At 43.2% G+C, this 23731-nt stretch overlaps 1 protein-coding gene across 1 annotated transcript in view; it reads right to left on the bottom strand.

The window, feature by feature from the left end:
• Positions 1-1529: 1529 nt before the first annotated feature.
• LOC119159397 (cephalotocin receptor 2) overlaps positions 1530-23731 on the bottom strand; it is a 42532-nt gene continuing 20330 nt past the window's right edge. The window contains exons 2-3 of the mRNA XM_037412138.2: positions 8670-9664; positions 1530-2319 (exon numbers count right to left, since the gene is read on the bottom strand). Coding sequence (XP_037268035.2) covers positions 1939-2319; positions 8670-9458 — 1170 coding nt within the window. The 5' untranslated portion in view covers positions 9459-9664 and the 3' untranslated portion in view covers positions 1530-1938. The remainder of the gene's footprint in view (positions 2320-8669; positions 9665-23731) is intronic.

Raw genomic sequence — 23731 nt, 5'->3', positions numbered from 1 at the left:
TCCTGTGCAGCGCCACTATGAGCGCCAGTGTAAATACCTCTACCAGTGTAAGCGTTAGCCCCTGCTGCTCCACATCTGCACATGATTCCTTTTAGCGGGACATGGTGTACTTTTTTTCTCGAGTAGATGAATTGATTACGGCCCGCCACCTTCAAAAACTTATTCCATCTGGCATGGTCTTGCATTGCCTCCATGAATGACCCACTATTGACCAAGGCTTGATGTCATGCGATGGTGTAATTTTGTGACGTGACCTCATGACCCTGTGGCCCACAAATGTCATGAACTATGACCCTAAACGTCTTCGCAGGCGTGAGCTGCCGCCGGCCCATGACTGCCGCGCTGGCTGCATTCACGACCGCATCGCGGGCCACGCGCGCTAGATTACCCCTAAGTGTGAAACACACTGTACGAGCGAAGCGTCCCTTCAACGAACAGTGCATAAAAGCTGAGAATCTTTTTAAAAAATCGAGGCAGTTTCGCACTATGGGTGTCAAACGTCAAGCAAGTGCTTAGCTGGGCAGCCTTGTTTCTTTTTCTTCAGTTATGTCTTCCTTGCCTCCTTCCTTTGTTTTTTATTCTCCTTTTCCGTCTTTTCTCTCTTTATTCCTATTTATTTTTTATTCTTTCTCTATCGATTTTGTTTTTTTTTCTTGCTCTTTTCAATTTCTCGCTATATTTTCTCTTTCTCTCTATTTTTTTCGCTTGCTTTCTCTTTTTTGTCAATTTTTATACGTGGTTCTTCCTGCTTTACGCCAAGTGCCCTAGTTGTTCTTCTTTTTTGCTGAAAACGATAAGGAATTAACATCAAGGTGCTCGAAGAACAACAGAAGAAAGACTTCCCCTTCGCGCGAGCCCAAAATCACTTATTATCAACGAGGCGCTCGAAGAACAAGAGAAACAAGACGTTGCAACGGCGCAAATGCGTGCTGACTATGCTACACATGCAGCGTTACGCCAAACGATGACTAGAGCATACACATCGGCCCCTTCCATATTTAGAGATCTTCCAAAAGGCACTTCCAGTGTCGGCTCGCAGTGCAGGCTAATGAATATTCAGCGTATGACGTGTCTGGTCATGGCTAAATTTTATTTGACACACAGGTGTACACAGTCAGGGGGGGGGGCACGAAGATTTATCGCAGCGCCCCCCCCCTTCCCTGTGTGCACGCCTTTCTTCAACAAGTACTCATTGAGTCACTGCTACTGTATCTCTTAGCATCAAAACATTCTCTTCAACTTCTTTTCCTTCCCACACACTCACAGCAAAGAAAGTAATTGGCTAAATGACAAGAAAATAAAACATGATTGATTGATATGTAGGGTTTAACGTCCCAAAACCACTATATGATTATGAGAGACGCCGTAGTGAAGGACTCTGGAAATTTCGACCACCTGGGGTTCTTTAACGTGCACCCAAATCTGAGCACACGGGCCTCCATTTCCGCCTCCATCGGAAATGCAGCCGCCGCAGCCGGGATTTGATCCCGTGACCTGCGGGTCAAAGAAAATAAAACAGTGATCACTCATCTGTTCAGCGCAAGGTAACATTTACTGCTGATGTTCAAATGACAGCTGTGTTTGTTATTTTATGAGACAGCGTATAAGCGTCTGCCCCGTTACAAACAGTAAAATTTTTCTCCTACCCGCTCACACCACAAGAAACCACGCAGGCAACCTTCACAATGAATGGAAAGATTATGCTCGGGAAGCCTGTGAACATGAGCATACTTGGGCGTCATCGTGAAGAGTGGTATCGGCCATTTCATGTACACACAGAACGCAGTTACACATTGTACAGTAATCGTAGGTGCCGTTCATATAGAAAAGGAGCGAGAAAGACGCTTTATCTTGATAAAAGCAACAGCAAATCTCATAGATGATGCATCGCGAGCAACATTTTTTTGTTAATGTGTTCGAAATGATGTTGTACAAGAGTTAAGTCCTTTCGGAAGCCATATCCAAGTTAGCCGTGGTTACTGTCCGCGAATGCCGACAGGAGTACGTCACCGTCAGTGTCGCCATTTTGTGACTGCTCTTGCTTCTGGCGCAAGCGAACCAGCGACGGAAGCAGGGCAGATTTCTCACCAACGACATAAACGTGCTTCTACTTCCCCCGTGGTGGTCCTTCTGGAAGTACAGAAAGATGTACGGATTTATGGCGCTGTTCGAGGCCGATATGACGCCAGACAGAGCCACTACGTTTGCATTGAGGACGCCCGGATTGCCGAATGCCAGGATGACTTCTTGCACCATGTAGGGTACGTTTGTCACAAGAAAAGCACAGAACACTACGACGGTCATCTTCAGAGTCTTCACCTGCGCAAGAAGGAAGGAAAAAAATGGGGTAAGAAGATTAATCTTAAGCGCAAGAACTTTGTATTCGAAACGTATAGTAAAATTGTGAATCATTTCAGTAACGCTACAACGAAGCTTGTTATTAGTAAAACTGGCACGAAAGATGCGTTAACAGTTTTCTGCAAAAGAGTACTCGTAATCGATGTATGCTTGCATGACCAACCCAAGCAAGCCTATATGCGAAAAGAGTTTTGCTGAAATATGGAAACAGTGTTTTGGAGGCATCGTTGCTTTATGCTGGTACTGGCAAGGCTTTCTCTCATATTCTCTCACAGAAATTAAATTAATGAGTCATGACATGAGGGTAGTTCATACACTTAACCAGACATCGCACCATTTTGAAAAATCGCAAGACAGACATCTTTTTCACTTCTTCGCATGCACTGTTAACGCCTTTCACACACTGGGACCATAAATACAAGTATAAAAATTAGCGTGATTTTATAAATTTCGTCACCCAGTATTTGCAAGAGAGACACACAGCAATATAAATTACCATGACGAGATGATTGATTGATTGATATGTGGGGTTTAACGTCCCAAAACCACTATATGATTATGAGAGACGCCGTAGTGGAGGGCTCCGGAAATTTAGACCACCTGGGGTTTTTTAACGTGCACCCAAATCTGAGCACACGGGCCTACAACATTTCCGCCTCCATCGGAAATGCAGCCGCCGCAGCCGGGATTCAAACCCGCGCCCTGCGGGTCAGCAGCCGAGTACCTTAGTCACTAGACCACCACGGCGGGGCAACGAGATGACACAGTGCGCTGGGTTTGCGAACTCTTCACCCTGTATGAGATCGACAGTCCTGCCAGCAATTCACCCTTCGATACTTACGTTAACCACGTACAACTGACAAGAGACTAGAGTCCTGCTCGTACGCCAAGGGCGGCTGTCTCCACGGGAAATACAATGTATACCACAGTATCTATCACAGTATCTACACGTCGCTGTGATATCGGTCGTCTTGAGGGGCTAGTTGGTTCATTTTAGGCAAAAAAAAATGCGCTAAAATAAAAAAAGCATCGCAAAGAAGGAACACATACAGATTGAGCGAACACTACCAACTGTTTTTATTGGCTGTAGAGTGATAATTGAATAGAGAAACCGAACATAGCTGCGCAGACGAGCCGAAGAGCATCACGTGCTAACGTAACTTAATCAAAAAGGATACTTCTACACTGTATACTATAGCTACACCAAGCCCTCACTTAAACAGCTATCACTTTTCGGGTTCATGAATTCTTCCAAAACCTCACGAGCACACGTGTCCCTGCTATGTCCCAGTATCTTCGCCTGTTCGTGTTTAACATCCACAGGCTGCTCAGTGAGCAGGTGAATGAGCCATTAAATTATCATTTTTTATGTACAGCTAGTGTTAATGTACGCGGTCATTTACGCAGCAGCCTGTGTGGTCCACAAGTGATTTGCCGCAGGAAAGCGTAATCTTGAATATCATTCCCACATCGCATTGTACCATATGGTTGGCATTCGTCTCGCTACACAGTCTAGCGCGCTCTTCACCGCTCGAGATTGGCGAGCACAACCTCGAAAGCTTCTTAGGTGTAGAAAACACCATGCCAACTTCATGGCGGTTGATAACCTTTTTTAGGTTGTGTGTTACCCAGTGTAAATAGAGCAACACTGTCGGCTTCTCCTTCCACTGGGCGCGTCTTACAGCTGCGGCTTCCTCGAGCGCCCTTTGTGAAACAAACAAACAGAAGAGAGATGGGTTATCACAAGAGACCGAATTATAGGCAAATGCTTATTTTCTTTTTTGCGTTCTTATTGTGCAATTTCGATATATGAGCATAAACTGAAGGCTAAGAAGAGGTTTCAAAGTGTTTTTACCTATAAATGTCTGTTTTTGAAGTTTGCGGATAAATTCCTGAAGGCACCTATAAATATCTGTTTTCGAAATTGTATGCCTAAATGAACGTTATTTCACTTAAAGTTTCATTTTCGAGTACAGTTAGAGACCGGTATTTGTGTTACCGGACAAAATTTAGCTTTCGAAGCTCTGTGAAGTACAACCTATGCTCCACTCCATGGTACAAGGCACCCCGCCACGGTGTTCTAGTGGCTAAGGTTCTCGGCTATTGACCCGCAAGTCGCGGGATCGAATCCCTGCTACCGGGGCTGCATTTTCAATGGAGGTGAAAATGCTGTAGGCCCGTGTGCTCAGATTTGCATGCACGTTAAAGAACCCTAGGTGGTCGAAATTTCTGGAGCCCTCCACTACGGCGTCGCTCATAAACATATGGTGGTTTTGGGAGGTTAAACCCCACATATCGACCAATCTTAAAGAGTGTTTTAGCCGCCGCCGCCAGCACAGACAGCGGGAACCGAGCTGCCTTTAGTCATTCAATCTGAGCACGTAAGCTAGCCCGCCTCTCATGCGAGCACGACCTTAACAACGCAGAATCCAAATAGATTGACACGATCGCCCTCTTTACTATTTTAGAATAGGAAGATGCGTACGGTAAAGGCTTGTTTCTAGCGAGTGGACAGTACACATAACAAGTATGCTCATGCTCGATTATGAGCCAAAGATCTAAAAACTGAAGCTTTCTTCCCGGCGGTAGTTCATAAGTAAAACATATAGAACCCTCCCATACTTGTTAAACTTCTTTAAAACGTTGTCCGCATTGTCGTTTGTGCTCGTTTGTTTGTCCTAAACTACCAGGAAATCGTGTACGTACCTGAAAATCTTTAACACTCCGTCACTCTTACACGCCTCAAGCAGAGAGGGGTCAACGTAGGCTAAAAAAAATTGTGCCACAAAACAGAGGAAACGCAAGAACCAATACAAATTCCTTCTTTTTGCAGGTAAAAATCCTTGTCAAAACCTATGAAAGCGTGTTTCAGATAAAACTCCAAAATTTGCCGTAAAATAATCAACACTTAGACCCCTTGAATCTTGAAAATCAACAGCTGAATTCTTTAGAATGCAGAGTCTATAATACCCTTAAAAAGTTCAACATAGGAAAGAGAATAAAACAGGTCTTGTACATCCACTGATCGCTCTGTTTAAGTGTTTCTTCTTTGAAGAAACCACGTGCCATAGTGCATGACTGTGCACTATGGCACGTGTGCGACTATGACTACGTGCCATAGTCGCACGGGTAGAAAACGCGGATCAAAGAGATCCTTTCCCGTGGTAAAATATCGAGACGTCTTTTTATCTCAGAAGCTTTTGTTCTGGCAATATTGCTTCTCCCTGTAGTCTCGAACTTTACAAAACGGCAGAGGACAGCAGAAGAAAATAAGAATGCGGACTGCCCGGCCAAAACTGCCTCACCACAGGGCCAAGACACCATTTCGTGTATAGAACAAAGAACCAATCGACGAGCTCAGTGGTACGTAGAGTTGCCCATGGACAAGCTTGCGTCGCCGCGCGTACGAGGTAGATTGGTCAGGCAATGGAAATAGGCACGGGAAATGTTTCTCGAAATTTAGGGTCTGCGTGGCGCGAAGCGTTATAATATTTGGAAAAATGTGGGCACCCCACTCTACTGTATGAACTACCGAGCTTGTTCGAGGGGTGTAAAAAAAGTATGAGCCTGTTTCATCATCATCATCATCATCGTCGTCGTCATCATCATCATCATCATAATTCTGACTACGCTCACTGCAGGACCAAGGCAGTGTTCTCATGTTCCGCCAGTTAACTCGGCCCGGTCCTTGCTGCTGTCTCTTTATACCCGCAAACTTCCTCATTTCATCGGCCTTCCTCCTCCATCTATATCTGCAGCACTATTAACAATAGCTTTTGCAGTGAACATAGTAATTGTGACAGAAAAATAGCACCGACACGGAAGAACAGCGATAGTGTTAAATTACGTATGAAGAGTATTTTGGGCCATCTCGTTGAAATTCGAATGGTAGATGCCCTATGACTTTGTGGATGCAAATAAAAGTGCATTTCACATTATCATAGCATGGCGACTTTTACTAACATATTTTGTGAGTGCGGAGCTTTGCTGTAACAGTACACCAGTGTTGCGAAATATCTCTTTGCATCTTAGAACGTCTGTACTTCAAGTTTAGGCGAAATCTACAAAACTATGAGATGGTATTCTGCGTGTTGTGCGCGTAGAGTTGGAGATGTAATGACGCTTTTACATAATTCAGAACTGACAGTCGTGCGAAAGCGTGAATGTACGCTTGCTGGTTTTGACAAAGTGTTAGATCTGTACAACATTGCCCACTGAGCAAGTCTTTGCCTCGTTTTTGGGTGATGGTCAACCAACGTGGCAAGCATAATCCCAATATATTACTCTCAAAGTCGCCATGTTTATTCTAATTTATTAAATTTTGAGTAACTTGAATAAAATGGATTTTGCGATTTTCAGAAAAATATCCAGACGACAAATATCTTCAGTAAGGGTCACACCTTATAGTGTGGCCCCTACTGAACTGTATACTATACCCGTTTCATCCTACCTTTCTGTGATCTGCTTTCTGTCAAGGATTGGGTATTGTCATCAAAAGGAGAAATAATTTGTATTCCTTCGAGGAACCATTCGAGCACCGGGACCTCCTCTTATCACCTCGATGTAGCCGTAAACAGAGTGACACTTTACTTTAAGCTTTTTATCGGGTGCAACAGACGGTGATTTGAGACCGCCAGCAAAATAAAAAGCATCTATAAATATGGTATTGCGCTTCGAACGCAGAATGTAAAGCTGCTTAAGAACCCGAAGCTTTCTTCTGCGCCGCAGACATTACTATCGTCTTTTTTTTGTAGTTGCTACGACGTAGACTTGTTTCTTAGTCGTATTTCGTCTTCGTTGTGTCCATTGATGCCATGGACGCACACAGTCCTGCGTTCAATGGATATATGTTTTTTTGGGAGGAAGCTTCGGCCAGAATGACAGATTGCAATTAGAAACACGCGATATATATGAGCACCTGAATATCGAAATGCGCCGCTCTTGTAATAGGAACAATGATGGATTTTCTGCCAACTTAAGTTGTTTTGTTACAAATCAGCTCTTCCAAAGATATTTACTGCACTGACAAGGGAGCATCTCCGATAACACTATCAGAATGCCGATGCAAAGAACTTCATGGTAAAAGTATCTTTGTCTAGAAGTATACGTGTAATCATAACTAACACTATATTTTTTTCGTCCGAAGGGCGATATATTAAAAAAAACGTCATCAGCAATGAATATCAGTATTTTGGACCTGCTCAATGTTATATGCATTGTTATTTGACGTTATTACTACTTAGTAAAAACCTTATTTCTGTAGGAAAAAAAAAACGTTTTGTAACTGGTAGCAAAGTCAAACCGGCCAGACGTAATGTTTCTTTTTCTTTCCATGCGTGGGAAGAGAGCGTGCTTGTTCCCAGAAAAGTAATATTGGTACTGCTCAAACTGTCCGTTGTAAAGCGATGCTATTTTATTTGTGTAACTACACAACTGAAACAAAGCCACATGGCAACATGCTCTGAAAATTTCTCCCTAAGGAGCAGATTGAATAAGCAGTTGTTGAATCTGGAAACTATAGGCCAGTTCGATTTCATAGGCTACAACTTCACCCTAGGCTAAACACTGTGCAGATAATATAGAAGATTACAACTGCTTCTTATATTGTGAAAGTATGTGGCTCAACTGACTACACTATTCGTACCTCATTGTCCAAATTTGTCTCTTGTGTCTGACCAAACGAAGCAACATGAAAGGTAAGAAAAGAGTACGTTTAATGTCCGTCGTATACATTTCTAAAATACGCACCTGTCCTAATGAAACACAGCGGCGAATTTAGGAGATTAAGTGGTGGCATCACGTACATACAGTCTGTATAACTTTGCATGAATGTGCCTTTATGCGTGTAATTTAAATGATTCCTTTACGCTTACTTTGACAGACGCACTTGAATCTGTCGTATTATATAAACAAAGTTCTGCGTGCCTCTTCACATTCACTTCACGAACACTGAGTGGATCTGTCATGTAGATTATGTCACTCAGATCTTTTTGTATGAGCCGGAATGGAGAACCCGAGTCAATGAATTCATTAAACTCCCACTTGGTGCCAAGCTTCACGTTGAAAAAAGAGCTCGGGCTGCTCTGTATGTGAAAACCGAGATGTAGCACAGGGTTTCCGAATATTCACGGCAGTTTTCTAGAACAGGCGTGCGTCAGTTGGTAGCTCTAGTACGAACGGCCAAGAGAAACAAAACAAAATGGTAGCAACAAAAAGAACTTGGAGAAATATATATGAAACACATACTGAGATATCAGGTTATGTTGTTCTCAGGTCTATGCGGTGATTCATTGTATATTGGCGGCACAAACCTTGGCAAGCGGAAGCGACGAGGCTGTTTGCTGGCCCACTTTGTCACTCCTGGAGCTGTGCTTCCATATGGTGCATAAAATGCCCGTGTAGAATGTCACCAATAGTGCGAGCGGAACCACGAACACCATGAAGAACACGAATCCCATATAGAGCTGTCGGTGGTAGATTGGCGTGCTGCTGTCGTAGAAGATGGACGCGCAGAAACACCTTCCACGATCCACCTGGACGGCGTGGAACACGTAAACGTTCGGCAGGGACGGCAAGCACGATGCCAGCCAGGTGAAAGCTGCCAACTTCCAAGGGTCCGGGTTCGGTGCCAGCGGAGTAACAATAGCGATGTGTCTGTCAAGCGCGATCACTACGAGCATATAAGTGGACGACACGAGTGCAAACGTCTGTAGGAACTTGAAAAGGCGACAGAAAGCATCGCCAGCAATCCACAGCCTGCCCATCACCTCCCACACCACTTGCGACGTCATGGTGATGCAAGCTACCATCAGATCTGAGATAGCCAGATTCAAGAAGAGCACACGGGCTTTGGGCATTCGTTGTCGTCGTCTCCTGATGACGAGCTTCCAGCAGACGACCGTGTTGCCGATGACTGAAGCCACGATCATTACAATGATAATAGCAATGCGGGATCGCTTGTGATAGCGAGGTCCCAGGATGTCTTCAGCACTCGCTGAAGAAAGGATGTCAGTGGTGGCGTTAGCGCTAATAAATAGTGTGATGGTGCCATTTTGGAAATCATCATCCATTCGATTAGAGAGACCAAGGGTCGCCGTCATTTTGTGCCCTGCCGGTGGTATTGAACGATGCACATTGAGCTGTTCGTCTTCCGTCTATTTTACAATTCATACCGGTACATGTGCATGGCTATTTGAGTTCTCTGCGGGTGAACGATATTGCGCATGCATCGCTGTACGCTTAAAGGAGCTTGTAGTGGACGAAACCCCGCTGCTGCCATGATTTCCAGGTGCGGTGTCAATCGACTCTGAAACAAAAAGGTACAGAGTAACGTTAAGAATGAACTCCGATGGAGGGCTATTCCTGTAACAATTTTCAATGAGTATTTTTGAGGAACACGCTTTGGGAGTCATCTACTTAATATTGTGAATTTTAGAACGCCGTTCTCTGCTTCTTTTTCTTCAGCCCATTTACATAAAACGCTGCATCCTCTGTTCTGCTTTACGCGATGGAGTATTAATTTGACATCAATAATATTGAGGTTCTGTAGCATTGTTACAGTATAATAAAGAAAAGAGTGCAAAACAGGGCATTAATAAACTCACCATGAGCGTTAATAAAGGTTATTACAACTTGATTGCTTAGAATGCGAGGAAGTAACGTAGACAATGGCAACTAACACACTGATACCTTACCTAATATCTAATATCGTTAACAAAGAACATTATCACTTGATTTCTTGAAATACTAATTCGTAACGTGGGCAAAAACAATCAAGAGATGGAATAAGCACACCGAGCGGGTTAATGAAAGCCTAATGTAGGAACAGCGCAACCTAGAAGTAGTTACTTCGTAACTACCGGAGCATAAAAACAAGGACAGAAAGGCGCGCTCTTTTCTGTCCTTGTTTTTTCGCTTCCGTAGTTACGAAGTAACTGCTTCTAGGTTGCGCTGTTCCTACATTCAGTTATGTCCTACCAACTTGCTCAAGTTACCATGCTTCATAATAAAAGCCATTAAACTTGGTTGCTTGAAATACGAGTCCGTAACGTAGGCAAGGACAACTAAGACGTGCACAAGTGCTTGTTCGTGTCTTTTTTATTTTTATTTACAGTATACTGCGGTCACAAAGGACCATGCAGGTGGGAAAATATACAGTTTCAAATATACAAGCACAAATGAAGCCGTAAAGCACACAAGCTCACAGAAAAGGGAAACAAAACAATCTTACGGCATATCTAGAAGTATTACCAGCGCAGCCTGTCAGGATAATCAAATAATACAGTTCTAAGGAGAGTGACGCACACTATAAGAAGTGTAAAAGTAAACAAAAAAGAACTCTTTCCGGAACACGTCGGGTGCGTAAATGCAGTATTTGCAAATTATGAAGTAACACTGCATCAATAAACCACGTAGTGAAAAAAAACGACGAAATGCAAAAGTGAAAGCGATGAACATTCTCTGGTTTACTGCATTTCCAAATCGATAAGTAGAGCACTTTCAAATGCACTTGCAGATTTTGAAGAAACAATATTTTCAGGCAGGGAATTCCAATCAGAAATGGTTCGCGGAAAAAAAGAGTACTTAAAAAAAAGATTAGTGCACGTTTGATAAGGAAGTATATTATGTGCATATCGATTTCTCGGTGTACGTGACAAAAATGGCTGAATAAGTGCACGCGCATTCACATTAAGTTTGTTGTGATAAAGTATAAATAAAAATTTAAGTTTTGATATTTTCCTGCGCTGCTCTAAGGTTGTCCTTGTCTATGTTTCGGGCTCGTATTTCAAGCAGTCACGCAAAACCAACATGCCCAGTGAGGCATTTCGCCATTACAATTAGTTGACTTCATAACTTTTGGCATCATCGTTCTCTAACCTTATTTATCCAGTTATTTTCTTTAACCACTCACTCAATCACTCCCTCACTCACCTAAGAAGCAAGCGTGTGAAACTTCACGTGGCAGCAGTATTTTGTGCAAACGAAGTATTTTAGCCAGGTATGCGGATGTCTACGTCGCCAGCGCTTTCGCAAGTGGTAGATTTCACAATCAGTGTTTGCGAAAGTCCGCCCTTGCGAATCTATATTTATGCATTGCTCGAAAATGGCACTCACCGCAATAACTGCTCACGTCATTTCAAGTGACGGTGTCAGTCATGTTACTTCCTAGTTCACAGGCACTCCCGTTTCTACCCATTCATTGTCCACACCTTCAGCCATGTACTCGCAAACAGTGGCTTGCTCTTTCTTTTCTTGTTTCTTTTCTAGTGTGCTACCACGATCATCTGACGGACCATATAGGTCTTCACTTTCATTTACTTTTACGTCCTTTATACTTGGCGTGCTCCTCTATCATTATAAGCGGGAACCGTCTTGCAACTTCGTCGTAGCCAATGACGTACTTCATTGATCCTCGAGCACACACGCGAGGATAAAAATCACCTAAAACACGTAAAAACAGTCTTCTTCTGCCACGGTAACTGCAGGTCTGAGTCAAACATGACAAACTCGAGGCCATCCAAAGCCCGAAAGAGAAAGGAAAGAATTGAGATAATTGAACTAGGGTGCACAATTACCTGCATGATGCGAAACAATGTGAAACGATGCCTGCGCTTGACAGAAAACAGTATTGATTTTGTTTAACCCTTGATTTATTGCAAGAAAGTTTTCCTCAGAGCCAAACATTCAATTGCAAAGGATCTTGACGTATGACCCAATTTACGCAGTGGAAAAAATTACATCTTGTAAGAAATGTACAGCAAATCTTGCGGCATTGGTAATTGTAGATAAATGCTCTTGAAAAGTTCTATTCCAAGTGTTCTGCCCTCTCTTCGAATCATGTAGACAAACGAAAGCGATGACTGCTTGAAATAGATGAGTCCGTCAGACCCACAAAACTGCCGCGGAACGCCTAGCCGTCCAGACATTACGTTGTCATACTACAGATCATTGCTACTTTGCATGCAATATGTTACCTATGTTTTGTCGCAGTGATCAAGAATGAATACAATGTACACGTAGTTATTACCTCATTCTGAAATAGGGCCAGTGAACTGTTGCCGTAGAATCTGCACATGTTTCTATTTGCAATAAAGAAAACTTAAGCGAAGTGTTCCTAGGAGTCTGTTTGGGTCACGGTGAACTGCAATCATTTGGTTTCCTATATCCAAAAGTAAAAGAGAGGCATCGTTAACGTCTTGCTTGTTTTTATACTTAAAGGGCATGATATTTGCAGTATGGTTATCTGGGTGGATCAATATTCAATCACATTAACCAATCACTTGTCTGTACTATAGTATGGTGGAATGGTTCGACGATGGCATCGTTCGTTAAACCACGAGACTTCTCGCCATTTATGCTCAAGACCTTCTCTGAGATCCTCTATCTGCTGTTAGCTGATTTCATTGGATTGATATGTGGGGTTCAATGTCCCAAAACCACCATATGCCTATGAGAGATGCCGTAGTGGAGTGCTCCGGAAATTTTGACCACCTGCGGTTCTTGAACGTGCACCCCAATCTGAGCACACGGGCCTACCGCATTGTCGCCTTCATTGAAAATGCTATCCGCTATAGGCTGAAATATTAGGTTGATAAAATGCAACGACCATATGTATTAGACTTCATCACTGCCCACAAACAAATGCAGTCCACTCGCTCAATCAATCAATCAATCAATCAATCAATCAATCAATCACTCACTCATACACTCGCATGATATTCAACAAAGGCAATGCCGAGAGAATGCTGAGAAATTGTAGCCGAGTGCTCGTTCGGTCGCCAAGGCAAATGCCAGCAAATAAGAACTGGTAATGGAATTCTTCTACTCAGAATTTTTTTTGTTTTCACTTAGTGAAATCAACGAGAAACAGGTCTTCCCTTTGAGGCCCCGGGAATAATCGAAAGTATGAATTGGTTTTCATGGTCCCCTCCCTAATCTCGATGGCTCATATTGCACCGAAACCATGAAGCAGTAGTGACTGCACTTACTCTATTTTATGTCAGGCGGTTGCTTCTCAAGAAACTGAAGGCTCCTTCCTCAGGTAGATATAATTCTCTACAACAGGAAATAGAGAAGAACGAATGCAGTAGACGGGAAGTAACTTCCAAAGAAGATATAATGCAGGACGAAGAAAAATGCACAAATCAAAAACCTACTTAGGGACCAGAGGTGATGTAGGAGCATCTGAAGTCGTTCTGGCGTGAAATGAATGTAGATAATGTCGTAATATATTTCCGGCATGTGATGACGTTGTAGTCACCGAAATACCTAGCATGGCCTTCGCCTCAAGTTCAATTTCTTTCTGTTTATTTTTTAGGGGCGAAACTTCTTACACCGCTGGTCGTTACCTCCCTTGTACTACTACTACTACAATGATGATGAGTAGTACTACTAGTGCATAATGAGTAGTAGTAGTAGTAGTGCTATACTACTACTACTACTACTACTACTACTACTACTACTACTACTACTACTACTACTAGTAATATGTAGCAACCTCCAGATTATGAGTTGCTCTATAGATGGCGTTGTGCGTATATGTCCTTGGGAATAATATGATTAGATGGCGTTAGCGGTTTTCGCAGCATATCCACGGAGTGAATAATGAGTTGGGCGAAGCGTTTATCCGTGCATTAGTCTGTTCCAAGAAGACAGACAGACAGACAGACAGACAGACAGACAGACAGACAGACAGACAGACAGACAGACAGACAGACAGACAGACAGACAGACAGACAGACAGACAGACAGATGGACGGACGGACGGACGGACGGACGGACAGACAGACAGACAGACCAGACAGACAGACAGACGATTCACGGTTTACTGATAAAACCCTGCGACGCTTCGTCCCACTCATCATCATTCACTCCGTCGATGTACTGAGATTTTTTCTTCTTTTTCTAATTTGGAAAGGCACATTGCGAAAAAAAACAATGATGCATTTCCCTTCGAACAACTAAAGTTGAACTGTGGGTTAAAAAAACGGCACTATGATCGAAAAAAAAAAACACTTAGAGAACACTGGTGTTTTTCGGAAATGTGGTTCTCAGTTCTACTTACAAAATTATAATGAACAAGCTTCATTTTCAACTTGCCGTTTATTCAATACCATTTATCAGAATGACTTCTTATTGGCACTTAAATAAAGTACGCACAATATATTGTAAAAATAGTGGCCTATACCAATGCTAGAAGCCGCCCAAGCGACATCAAAGACAGTGCTACAACTTGTTTGGTCTCCATAACAAGCTTTAATCTGCGGATCAGTCAATCTATACAAGCCCGTGAAAAAACTCGGCAGCCGCTTTTCTTTCACTGCTGTGCCAACCAAAATGTAGTTTTTCTAGCCATGCTATAAATTTCGATAACCTTATTTATTTATTGCGTTTGATAAATGAAAATAAAAGGCCTTCAGTTTCACATTCATTAAACCAGCGTGACAGAACCTGTGTTTTTCTTTCGTTTCTTTTCTATACCTGTTCTTTAACATCTAGCAATACCACTGCGGAAGGCGTTTTATCATAATTTAAAATGGTAAAAGTGAATGGGGTGATCTCCGGCATATCTCACAAAACTTTATCCACTAGCAACGCACAAGCTGCTATTCCTCCTCCGCCTCCTCCTTCTCCTCCTCTACAGAAGCTGATTCAATGCGGACGATATAGCGAGCGCAGCAAGCCCCCCCGCTTCGGATAATTCGGCGTTACTCCGCTTTGTCACTGTTATTAAAGTAGGCTGTATATTCCTTCTATGAATAAATAAAAAATGAGTCGTGTACAACAACTTTCGAAATAATGGTGTCAGTTTGTATATTTCACAAAAATATAGCTATAAAAGGTTCATTCATCAAGGTCATCTTGAGGCACAATCGGTTGAAGCTTTAGGTTACGTAGCCACGTTACTGGAGGAAATTGCCTAGAAGAGTAAAAAAAAACGTTTTCGCTCAGTACAGTGTTTTCTTGCTACTAGTACTTCTTCTGTTTTTAATATATTGTTTAGTGTCGTCAAATTAATCTCATTTCGTTTTGTGGGAGTGTCAAATTAACGTTCTGAACGACATCTACATGGCTTTAGAAAAAGTCACTTTTAGCGTGAAACCGCGCCTCTGATTCATACCACGCTAGCACAGCATCGACTTCACAACAGCCATCATGAGCTATTTTGTAATCGGGCGCTAGACATTGATGAATGCACTTGCCACCTCAGCAAACTATCGCAGGCTTCAATGAATGCATTGGCATACCCTGCACCAAAGGACGTGGTCGTGCATTCTTATCATATCCAAACTAACTGAACACACGACCCTATCTACAGAACTCTGCAGAGCTTTGAGAAGCACATCAATGAGCCGACTGGTGGAACATGAGCTCCACCCGTCTTGCAAACAACCAATACTGCATGAAGGAAATCGAGAGAAAATCAACAACAATAAATCCGGCCCTGCTTGTCAGCACACTTGTATGAGTTGTAGCCGTTTCCGTATAGAAAAGCACAACCCAGTGAAGCAGCTGGGGCCATTCGTACGTTGCCTACACAAAGCTGCTAACGAAGTGTATGTTCAGCTGACGAAAGGAAACAGCTCCGGGCTTGATGGAACACTTACCAATGCTTTCTGCAGCATAGTTCGAGTCTGTCAGTCGCTGGGCCCTACTGGATGCTGGCGTGGCCAAAAATACCGAAAAAGCTGAACTGGCATCTACTGAACCCTGCGCTTCTTTTGCGAATTTGTGCGAGAATCTGTAGTTAACATTGCGAAGATATTGCTTGGACCTTACCGTCCGTAGCACTGATTTTCAGTATGGCAATCTTTGTAATTTCTTTAAGTAGTTTTAGATTCGACAGCGAATTTCTTTAAGCTTGACAAAGCTTCTTCGGCATCCGGCATTTATTGGTTGAGCAAAGAGGGGGTGGAAGAGAGAAACAAGCGGAATGACAGGGTGGCCAGCCAGCTCTCAGACCGGCTGGCTACCCAGTGCTGGGGAAAATGGAATGAAAGGTTGAAGGCCGTTTCCACGGATACTACGGTCACCCACGAAACATTAGCACACGTCCGTTATTTTCCAAATATTTCCTATTACAAGCAAACCAAATATATTACTACAGGTTACCTTTGTACATAAAAAATAACAAACTATATCCCATGTTTCATTATTCTCGGTATGTTGAGTGCTGCTTCTGTACACCTGGCATAAGAACACCGAGAACTAAGACCACTTATGATCCGCAACATACTGACTCAAATACCCAGTCTCCTCAATAAACTTGAAGATGGGGTTGACCTGAATGAAAAATTTCCAAAAATACATTGAAAGGAATTCTCCTTCCTAATTGCATCGAATATGTTTAATATATTGTTTCAATTAGTTACTACTTTATGTGTACTAATTGGCAACTGTATAGTTTCAATGCTGTCGTTTGCTTTAGAAATGTATATGTCTGCAAATGTGTTTTTGATCTCACCTATTCTGCATATCGCTATACATATTTTACAGATTGCAAAGGTGTTTTTTGTTGAATAGTATTCTGTCTTTTATTATGCATATTGTTCTGCTCTTTTTTCACACTTGCGGCGTTTATTTGTCTGATTATAATTTGCTGATTGTTAGTCTTTGTGTAAAAAAGTTGTTTTTTATCTGCGTCTAAGTTGTGTACAAGACTGAATTTCAGAGTAGAAGTCTCCGTCAGGATTTACAGCCTTTGCTTTCGCTTTGTTCTTTTTTCCTATGTACAGTAAAATGAAGAAATAAACCTCCAAAAAAGATAAAAAACGTGGTATACTTCATATCCTCGTTTTTTTTCGCATTTTTTATATTATGCCCGTATGCCCAAATAGCTCTAAATTGCATCTTGATTTCAAATAAACAAGTTTCAAATTAAGGAAAAACAAAGAAGCATCGCCGGTTGACGACGGCCATTAGCACTGACAGTTGGGCGAGTCGGTGTTGCTTCATATATAGTTATAAACGGCGCAAAGCACAACAACGGCCACTTTACAAAAAGTGCGTTTTCGTGAATTCACGATGATGCAGACAGTGACGCAAGTTATTTATCACAAAGATTTTCTTGCTTAGCACAATACGAAGTAGCGATAAAATAGTTCACTTGATCTTTTCGAATCCCTGGCAACATAGGTATTGTTTAAAATTCTCGAAAAGGGCCAAGCTAATAAAACTCACTCGTATAGTTACGACGCAATCTCTGCTTCTGGGAACGTCGTAGATTGTTCATATTTAAAGCACTGATAGTATCTTATGTGTGCAATCATAATCTACATTTTCATTTGTCTAGTATTTTTCAAAGGAGTGATTTTCTTTGCGCGAGACATAAAAATAGTATTGGTTAATTGAAAAATCTATATTAAAAACCACCGCTTTCATTGTTGCTCAAAAATTTTTGAATTGTACTCAGAAGACTGCGTTATCTAATTCGGGGAAAAAAACATGTTGCATCGTTTTGATCAGAACAAACTTACAAAATTTCAAACATTGCATTTTCAGAGCACGTTCACCACAGCGTAAATGACATCTCTTTTTGCAAGAAAATACAATAACGCGTTTTCGGGGGATTTTTTATAGGTATTTTGTAAGCTTTTTCTCCGTATCAGTTACGCATCCGCGTTTACCGGTTCAGGTGCTGATTAAACAATTTCTTGTTTGTGTGTGATGTTTTTGTGGTACTTTATTGTGAGAGAAAAAAAAATCACAGCCAATCAACGGAGTGCATGATGATGAGCGGGGCGAAGCATTCGTCAGTCCGTCAGCGTTTTCGCCCGTCCATTGGTTCGTGTTTTCGTCCGTCCGTGCGACCATTCGTGCGATCGCCTGTGTGTCCGTCCATCTGTCCGTGCGTCCGTTCGTGCGTACATCTGTCCATCCATGCGTCCGTCCGCCCGTGTGTCCGTCCGTGCATCCATCCCTGTGTTCGTCCTTGTGTTCGTCCCTGTGTTCGTCCCTGCGTCCATCCGTCCGTCCGTCCGTACATGAGTCTGTCCATTCGTCCGTCCATCTAGTGTACACTCCAAGTACCGCCATCTCGCATTTTTTCATCGTAAATTCATCATTTAGAAGTACCGCCATCCAGTGGACATGCAAAGGGCTAAACGAGAAGTGGCACGGCCGGACAAGAGGAGCTGCACGCGCGCCTTCTCTTACGGCCTGCTATTCGTGTCTAGTTCCCACCTCTCGCCGCCGCTTTAGTTTATGGCACTGCGGCCCAACCCTGGCTAAACCTTACTAAAACCAAGGTGGTTACGCCCAGCGAGTTTAACGTGGTAACCTTTTTTTGGTCAGATAGCGCTCCAAGAGCGTTTTTTTCTGTCACAAGTTTTTTTAGTAAGCGTCAATTTAAAGGCAAATTTTATTGGAGATAAAGTCACCTATACTCATCTCTGTAGGTTATTTCATCAGAAACAACTTTCTTATTTATGAATAACTTGCGCGGGTTAGTGCACGCCTGCCATTCCTCTAGTCCGGCTCTGGAGGTGACTAAAAATCACGAAGTGCCCCACCGGTTCAAGAGAGTAGCGGCATGCTTTGGTGTCAACTTGGTGTTTTCAGCCAAACGTGAGCTGAAGGGAATTATCCCGAGGCTGCAGTACCGTAAGAGTGAATAATTTGGTGAAAAAGGCGAGTGTACCATAAGACATATGACATTCGTTTCCTGTCTTGTGTAAAAGGAGTGGTATGTGCGGTCTCGTTTAGGTGGGTCAAACTAGGAGATGTTCTAATATTTGTCTACGCGAGCACCAGAGCTCATTGAAAGGTACGCCGCCGTCCCACTTGACATTACATTGCCGTCAGTGTGTCTGCAGTCCACTGCTTCAACAAACCGCTGGGCTATTTCGTCACAGAGAGCTAATAACCCATGAAATAACTGAGGCCTGTATCATCCGAAAACAGGGCTCTAAATGCGTGAGTCGACCGTTTGTACTCTTTCGCGATAAGGGATTTTCGTTCCTATTTAACCTGCTTTCTTTGTTTCAGCAGGATATGCTTGCGCAACGGATGTTTCATTTTTTTTATTCATTGTTCAAGTTTTTGTGAGTGTTTTGAAAGTTTTTTCTACGTTTCAGTTACGCATACGCGTTTACTGGTTTAGTTGCTTCCTGTGCGTTTTCTTGTTTGTGTATGATGTTTTTGTAGAATTTTATCTGTAAGACAAGAAGGCGTGAGATTGCTGTGATTTGAGTTGATATATGTTCATGTGTGTTCCCAAATACACGTGGTATGATGTTTGCACTTTTGTTGTCTATGTCTCCACTTTGTCTCCGTATTTTTCGCACTAAGAATTCAAAGTTATGCATATTTACCAACACGCCCAACTCGCCACACTCATCAGCATTTTTATTCTTCAACAACGCACCGGAGAAATCTTCTACCGCGCCAGTGTACGGTTGTGCAGCACGAGCACACGTATTGTTTTTTTTTAATTGATAAACTCGCCAGCAGACGCTTCCTGCGTCGGCGTTGTGAGGCGAGAGAGAGGGAGCTTAGAAAAGGAGAGAGGGGAAGGGGACGCGCATGCGCACTGGGGGTGCTAACACCACAGGGAGGGATGTCTAGAGGAGAGAGAGAGAAAGCGAGTGCAAGCAGCTGCCAAGAGAGAAGTGGAGAGAGTATAGCACAACGCCTGCATATGGAGAAGGAGAGCAGAGCATGCGCAGTGTGAGTGCGGACACCGCCGACGCCATAGGACATAGGCCCGAGCAAGAGATGCCTCGCAAAAAAAAATTATGGACACTGTAAATTTCAAAGTGAGTTCTGCGAATGCCTGTGCCCATTGCGGTTGGTCAAAATCGAAAGCGATGCGTGCGTCTCCCTTCTTCCATGAGAGGGTGGTGTTAGTAAAAAACATTTATTTAACAAAAAAGAAGGTATGCAGCGGCCGCCTCATAAGAGGACGGCATCCACAACGAGTAAGTGGGGATCCCTAGTTCGGGACTCCATTGGCGACAGCTGCTGCCTGGGCTTGTCGAACCGAAGCCTTTTGGGCATGAAGGTTAGATCAGCCAAGCAGGGTCACCTCCCACTCCTCTTGGGTAGGGTTGGGTATAAGGGGTACAGGAGGCTTTGCACGGGCATGCGCACACCGTGATTGATTGATTGATTTGTGGGGTTTAACATCCCAAAACCACCAATTGATTATGAGAGACGCCGTAGTGGAGGGCTCCGGAAATTTCGACCACCTGGGGTTCTTTAACGTGCACCCAAATCTGAGTACACGGGCCTACAACATTTCCGCCTCCATCGGAAATGCAGCCGCCGCAGCCGGGAATCGAACCCGCGACCTGCGGGTCAGCAGCCGAGTACCTTAGCCACTAGACCACCGCGGCGGGGCGTGCGCACACCGTGTACTAGATGTCCGAAGACCCCGCAGTCTGAGCCGCTGCCGGAAAAGGCGGGATCGAAGTGTATGAGGACTGTCGGGCACATCATAGTGTTCGTGAAGAGTCAGAGTACAAGCCTCTTCTTCGCATTACTTAGGCCTTTGCATGTCCGCTAGGCATAACGAAGCTACGCAAGCAAAGCTCGGGCGCTGTAGAGTCTGACGTGACCGACGTCCGTTGGCGCACCTCGGCGGCCACCTGGCACCGTGCCAGGACACAGATGAACAGGCGTAAGCATGAGACGTTAATATTTTTCACTATCCAGTGGGCTGAAGAATCCGCTAGGAGGCAAGACCTTCTAGCTGATAACTCGACGGGAGCCCAGCCCACTAACATGCCGAGTACAAGAAACAGTTTTTTTCTTCCTCCCTTAAAAAAAAGAGAAACAGAAGGAAAGCCAGGAAGAGAAAGAAGATAATGATAGAAACATACGGAAAGTGTCAGAGAACTAGAGAAAGCGACTAAAAAAGGTAGCGAGAAATACAGAGAGAGAGGGGAAAAAGGAAAGAAAGCAAAAAGATAAAAAATGTTTAATAATTAGCGCAAGAGCAGCAACCAGACCTCCGCTTTTTTTTTATCGCATTGCACCTTCAGCGCAAGTTCTCCAACATTTTTTCTCCATTGCTACACAAAAAGCTAGGTGTATTTCTTGTGTTTGTGACTTTATTCGTTACGATAAGATGTGTCAGCTGGCTAGCCATGTCTGGCCCCTTTCAATGAAGGAATATGCATAACCGTTTAGTTATATGCCAATTGTACGGCAGCTATACAGCACGAGTAGGATCCAATAGGTTTAGTAAGCATTTAGCGTTGCAGGCTATTTCGAAATAGTTTCAAACTTTCTAAGCAAATGCGAACGCCACAAGATTAGTTGCCTCGCATCCGAAATTTTGAATGCCTTCACCCGCCAGACTACTCCTATGTGCGCCGCAAGGCTTGCAGATCGCTTCTTTAAGAATGAAGGCAGGGCTTTGCAAAATCACTAGTACCGCTCACAAAGTCTTAGTAGGGCACCAAGCCTACCCAAGTTTGCACAAACATTTACTTAGTCATCTTTCAAAGCAGTGGCTGTTATACATCTCCTAAGACGTATACGTATACGACGTGAACGGCTCCTGTTGTCGCTCTTGAGCAGCACACAGAAAAAGGTCTTTCGGATTCGTCCACGCATATAGCCCGCTCTAGTGGTTGCTGTTCCATGAAATAGACCGTCGCGTACATTGCTATGAAAGGAATTTCGCCAAGTAAGCAGCTTGCCTCCATCTCCGTACCTCTAATGTGATCATCATCGACATAACGCGAGTAACACAAGCCCGCTAAAGAAAAGCGTCACATACTGCTTGCGGCCGGGCGTAGGGAAGCGGCGTAAAAGCAAAAACCTAAGCTCAAAGTCGCTACCCTTCATGTTCTTCCTTCTTTTCGGTCGAGTGCTCATAAAGCCCAGCTTTCTTTGAGCTAAGCTTCAGCTCTTCCTTTACGTTCCTGGTAGTCTCGGCAAGCAGTCGGGAGCCTAGCTCACGCGGAACCGTGTCCCGGAAGTAACGTCGTGTATTCTGCAAACGGCTGCAGCAGAAAAGTGCCCTAACAAAGGTTTCACGGCTATCACTAAAATAACTAATCCTATATGCTTATTTCCAAAGTGTACCATAGCAAAGCTCTTTTCCCGCGGAAGATGATGTTCAACTTTACGTTACAAAAAAAACGGGAACAAATAGGCATTCAAGTAATCGTTTGGTGTCCCTAAATCTTCAGAAGAATGGTACTTTTGATGAGATGGTAATGATCTATAATGTAATTGCGCAATGAACGGATGGGAACAAGAAAGGAAAGGACAGACAATGACAGTTTTCTTTTCTTGCTTGTTTCCGTCCGTTTTTTTTTGTGCAGTTACATTATCGTTAGCTAAAAGCATTGGGGCAAATGCAAACTGAGTAGCAGACATTTGAAACTTAAAAAGCTATTTTCGGGAAGGAGAAAATATAAAAAGCATATCAGGTACTTTTCGAGCGTCCTCTTTCCCGTCGTCTGGTGGGAACACGGGCAATGCTAGGGAATTCTCGAGAATTGAAGAACGGCGAAATGGAGCAACTAACACGTGGAATTAACAGGTGCATGCCGACACGGCAACATACGAAACTCCTTCACTGATGTACCTGTTTATAGTTTGCGGAAGCGTTTGCCGAGGGTTTGAGGTGCCCGAGAGTTTTATAGTCAGAGTTCATTAGGAAAAGGCAACGACTCAGCGAATCCTTTAAGTGCCGGGTTTAAATGAGTCAGAACCATGGTACGAGCATGTGCTATTGTGTGGTGAGGTACTCGCGGGAATCTTTTGTGACTATACGTAGTTCTGCAGTGAGCACTGGAGTTTTCGCGTAGACAGAATTTGTGCGTACCCGTTACAAAATTGTGGGCTCAGCCAAGAGCGGGGAAGGCTTGCCTTCGAAGTCGGCCTCCGCGGTGCAACGCCGTGGTCATTGGGCGCAGTGGTCGAGAAAGACTAAGTCAAAAGAGAGAATGACAGAGACATAAACCCGAATCGAGAACTTTTTGTTACCGACTAACAGCACGCGGGATGACCACTTCGAATGCGTTATCAGCATTCTGGCAATCAGCTCAGGCTGTATGGTTTATTAATAATAATAATAATAATAATAATAATAATAATAATAATAATAATAATAATAATAATAATAATAATAATAATAATAATAATAATAATAATAATAATAATAATAATAATAATAATAATAATAATAATAATAATAATAATATGTGGAGTGTCACGCACCGAGACCGATACGATTATGAGGCATGGCGCAATGGAGCTCTCCGCAAATGCGTGCACTCAAATTTACGTATTACGTTAATGCCGCCAGAGGGACCGTGCAGAAAATGAACAGATGACTACGAGTTTTGCGTGTACGCTCGTGTCGTGTGAAAGAAATCTTGTCGTGTTTTCATTCATTTTGTATGTTTTTCCGTAT

Source organism: Rhipicephalus microplus, chromosome 1 (assembly GCF_043290135.1).
Source record: "Rhipicephalus microplus isolate Deutch F79 chromosome 1, USDA_Rmic, whole genome shotgun sequence".
NCBI lineage: Eukaryota > Metazoa > Arthropoda > Arachnida > Ixodida > Ixodidae > Rhipicephalus > Rhipicephalus microplus.
Note: the sequence above shows the minus strand (reverse complement) of the source record. Positions and strands in the feature narration are given on the sequence as shown.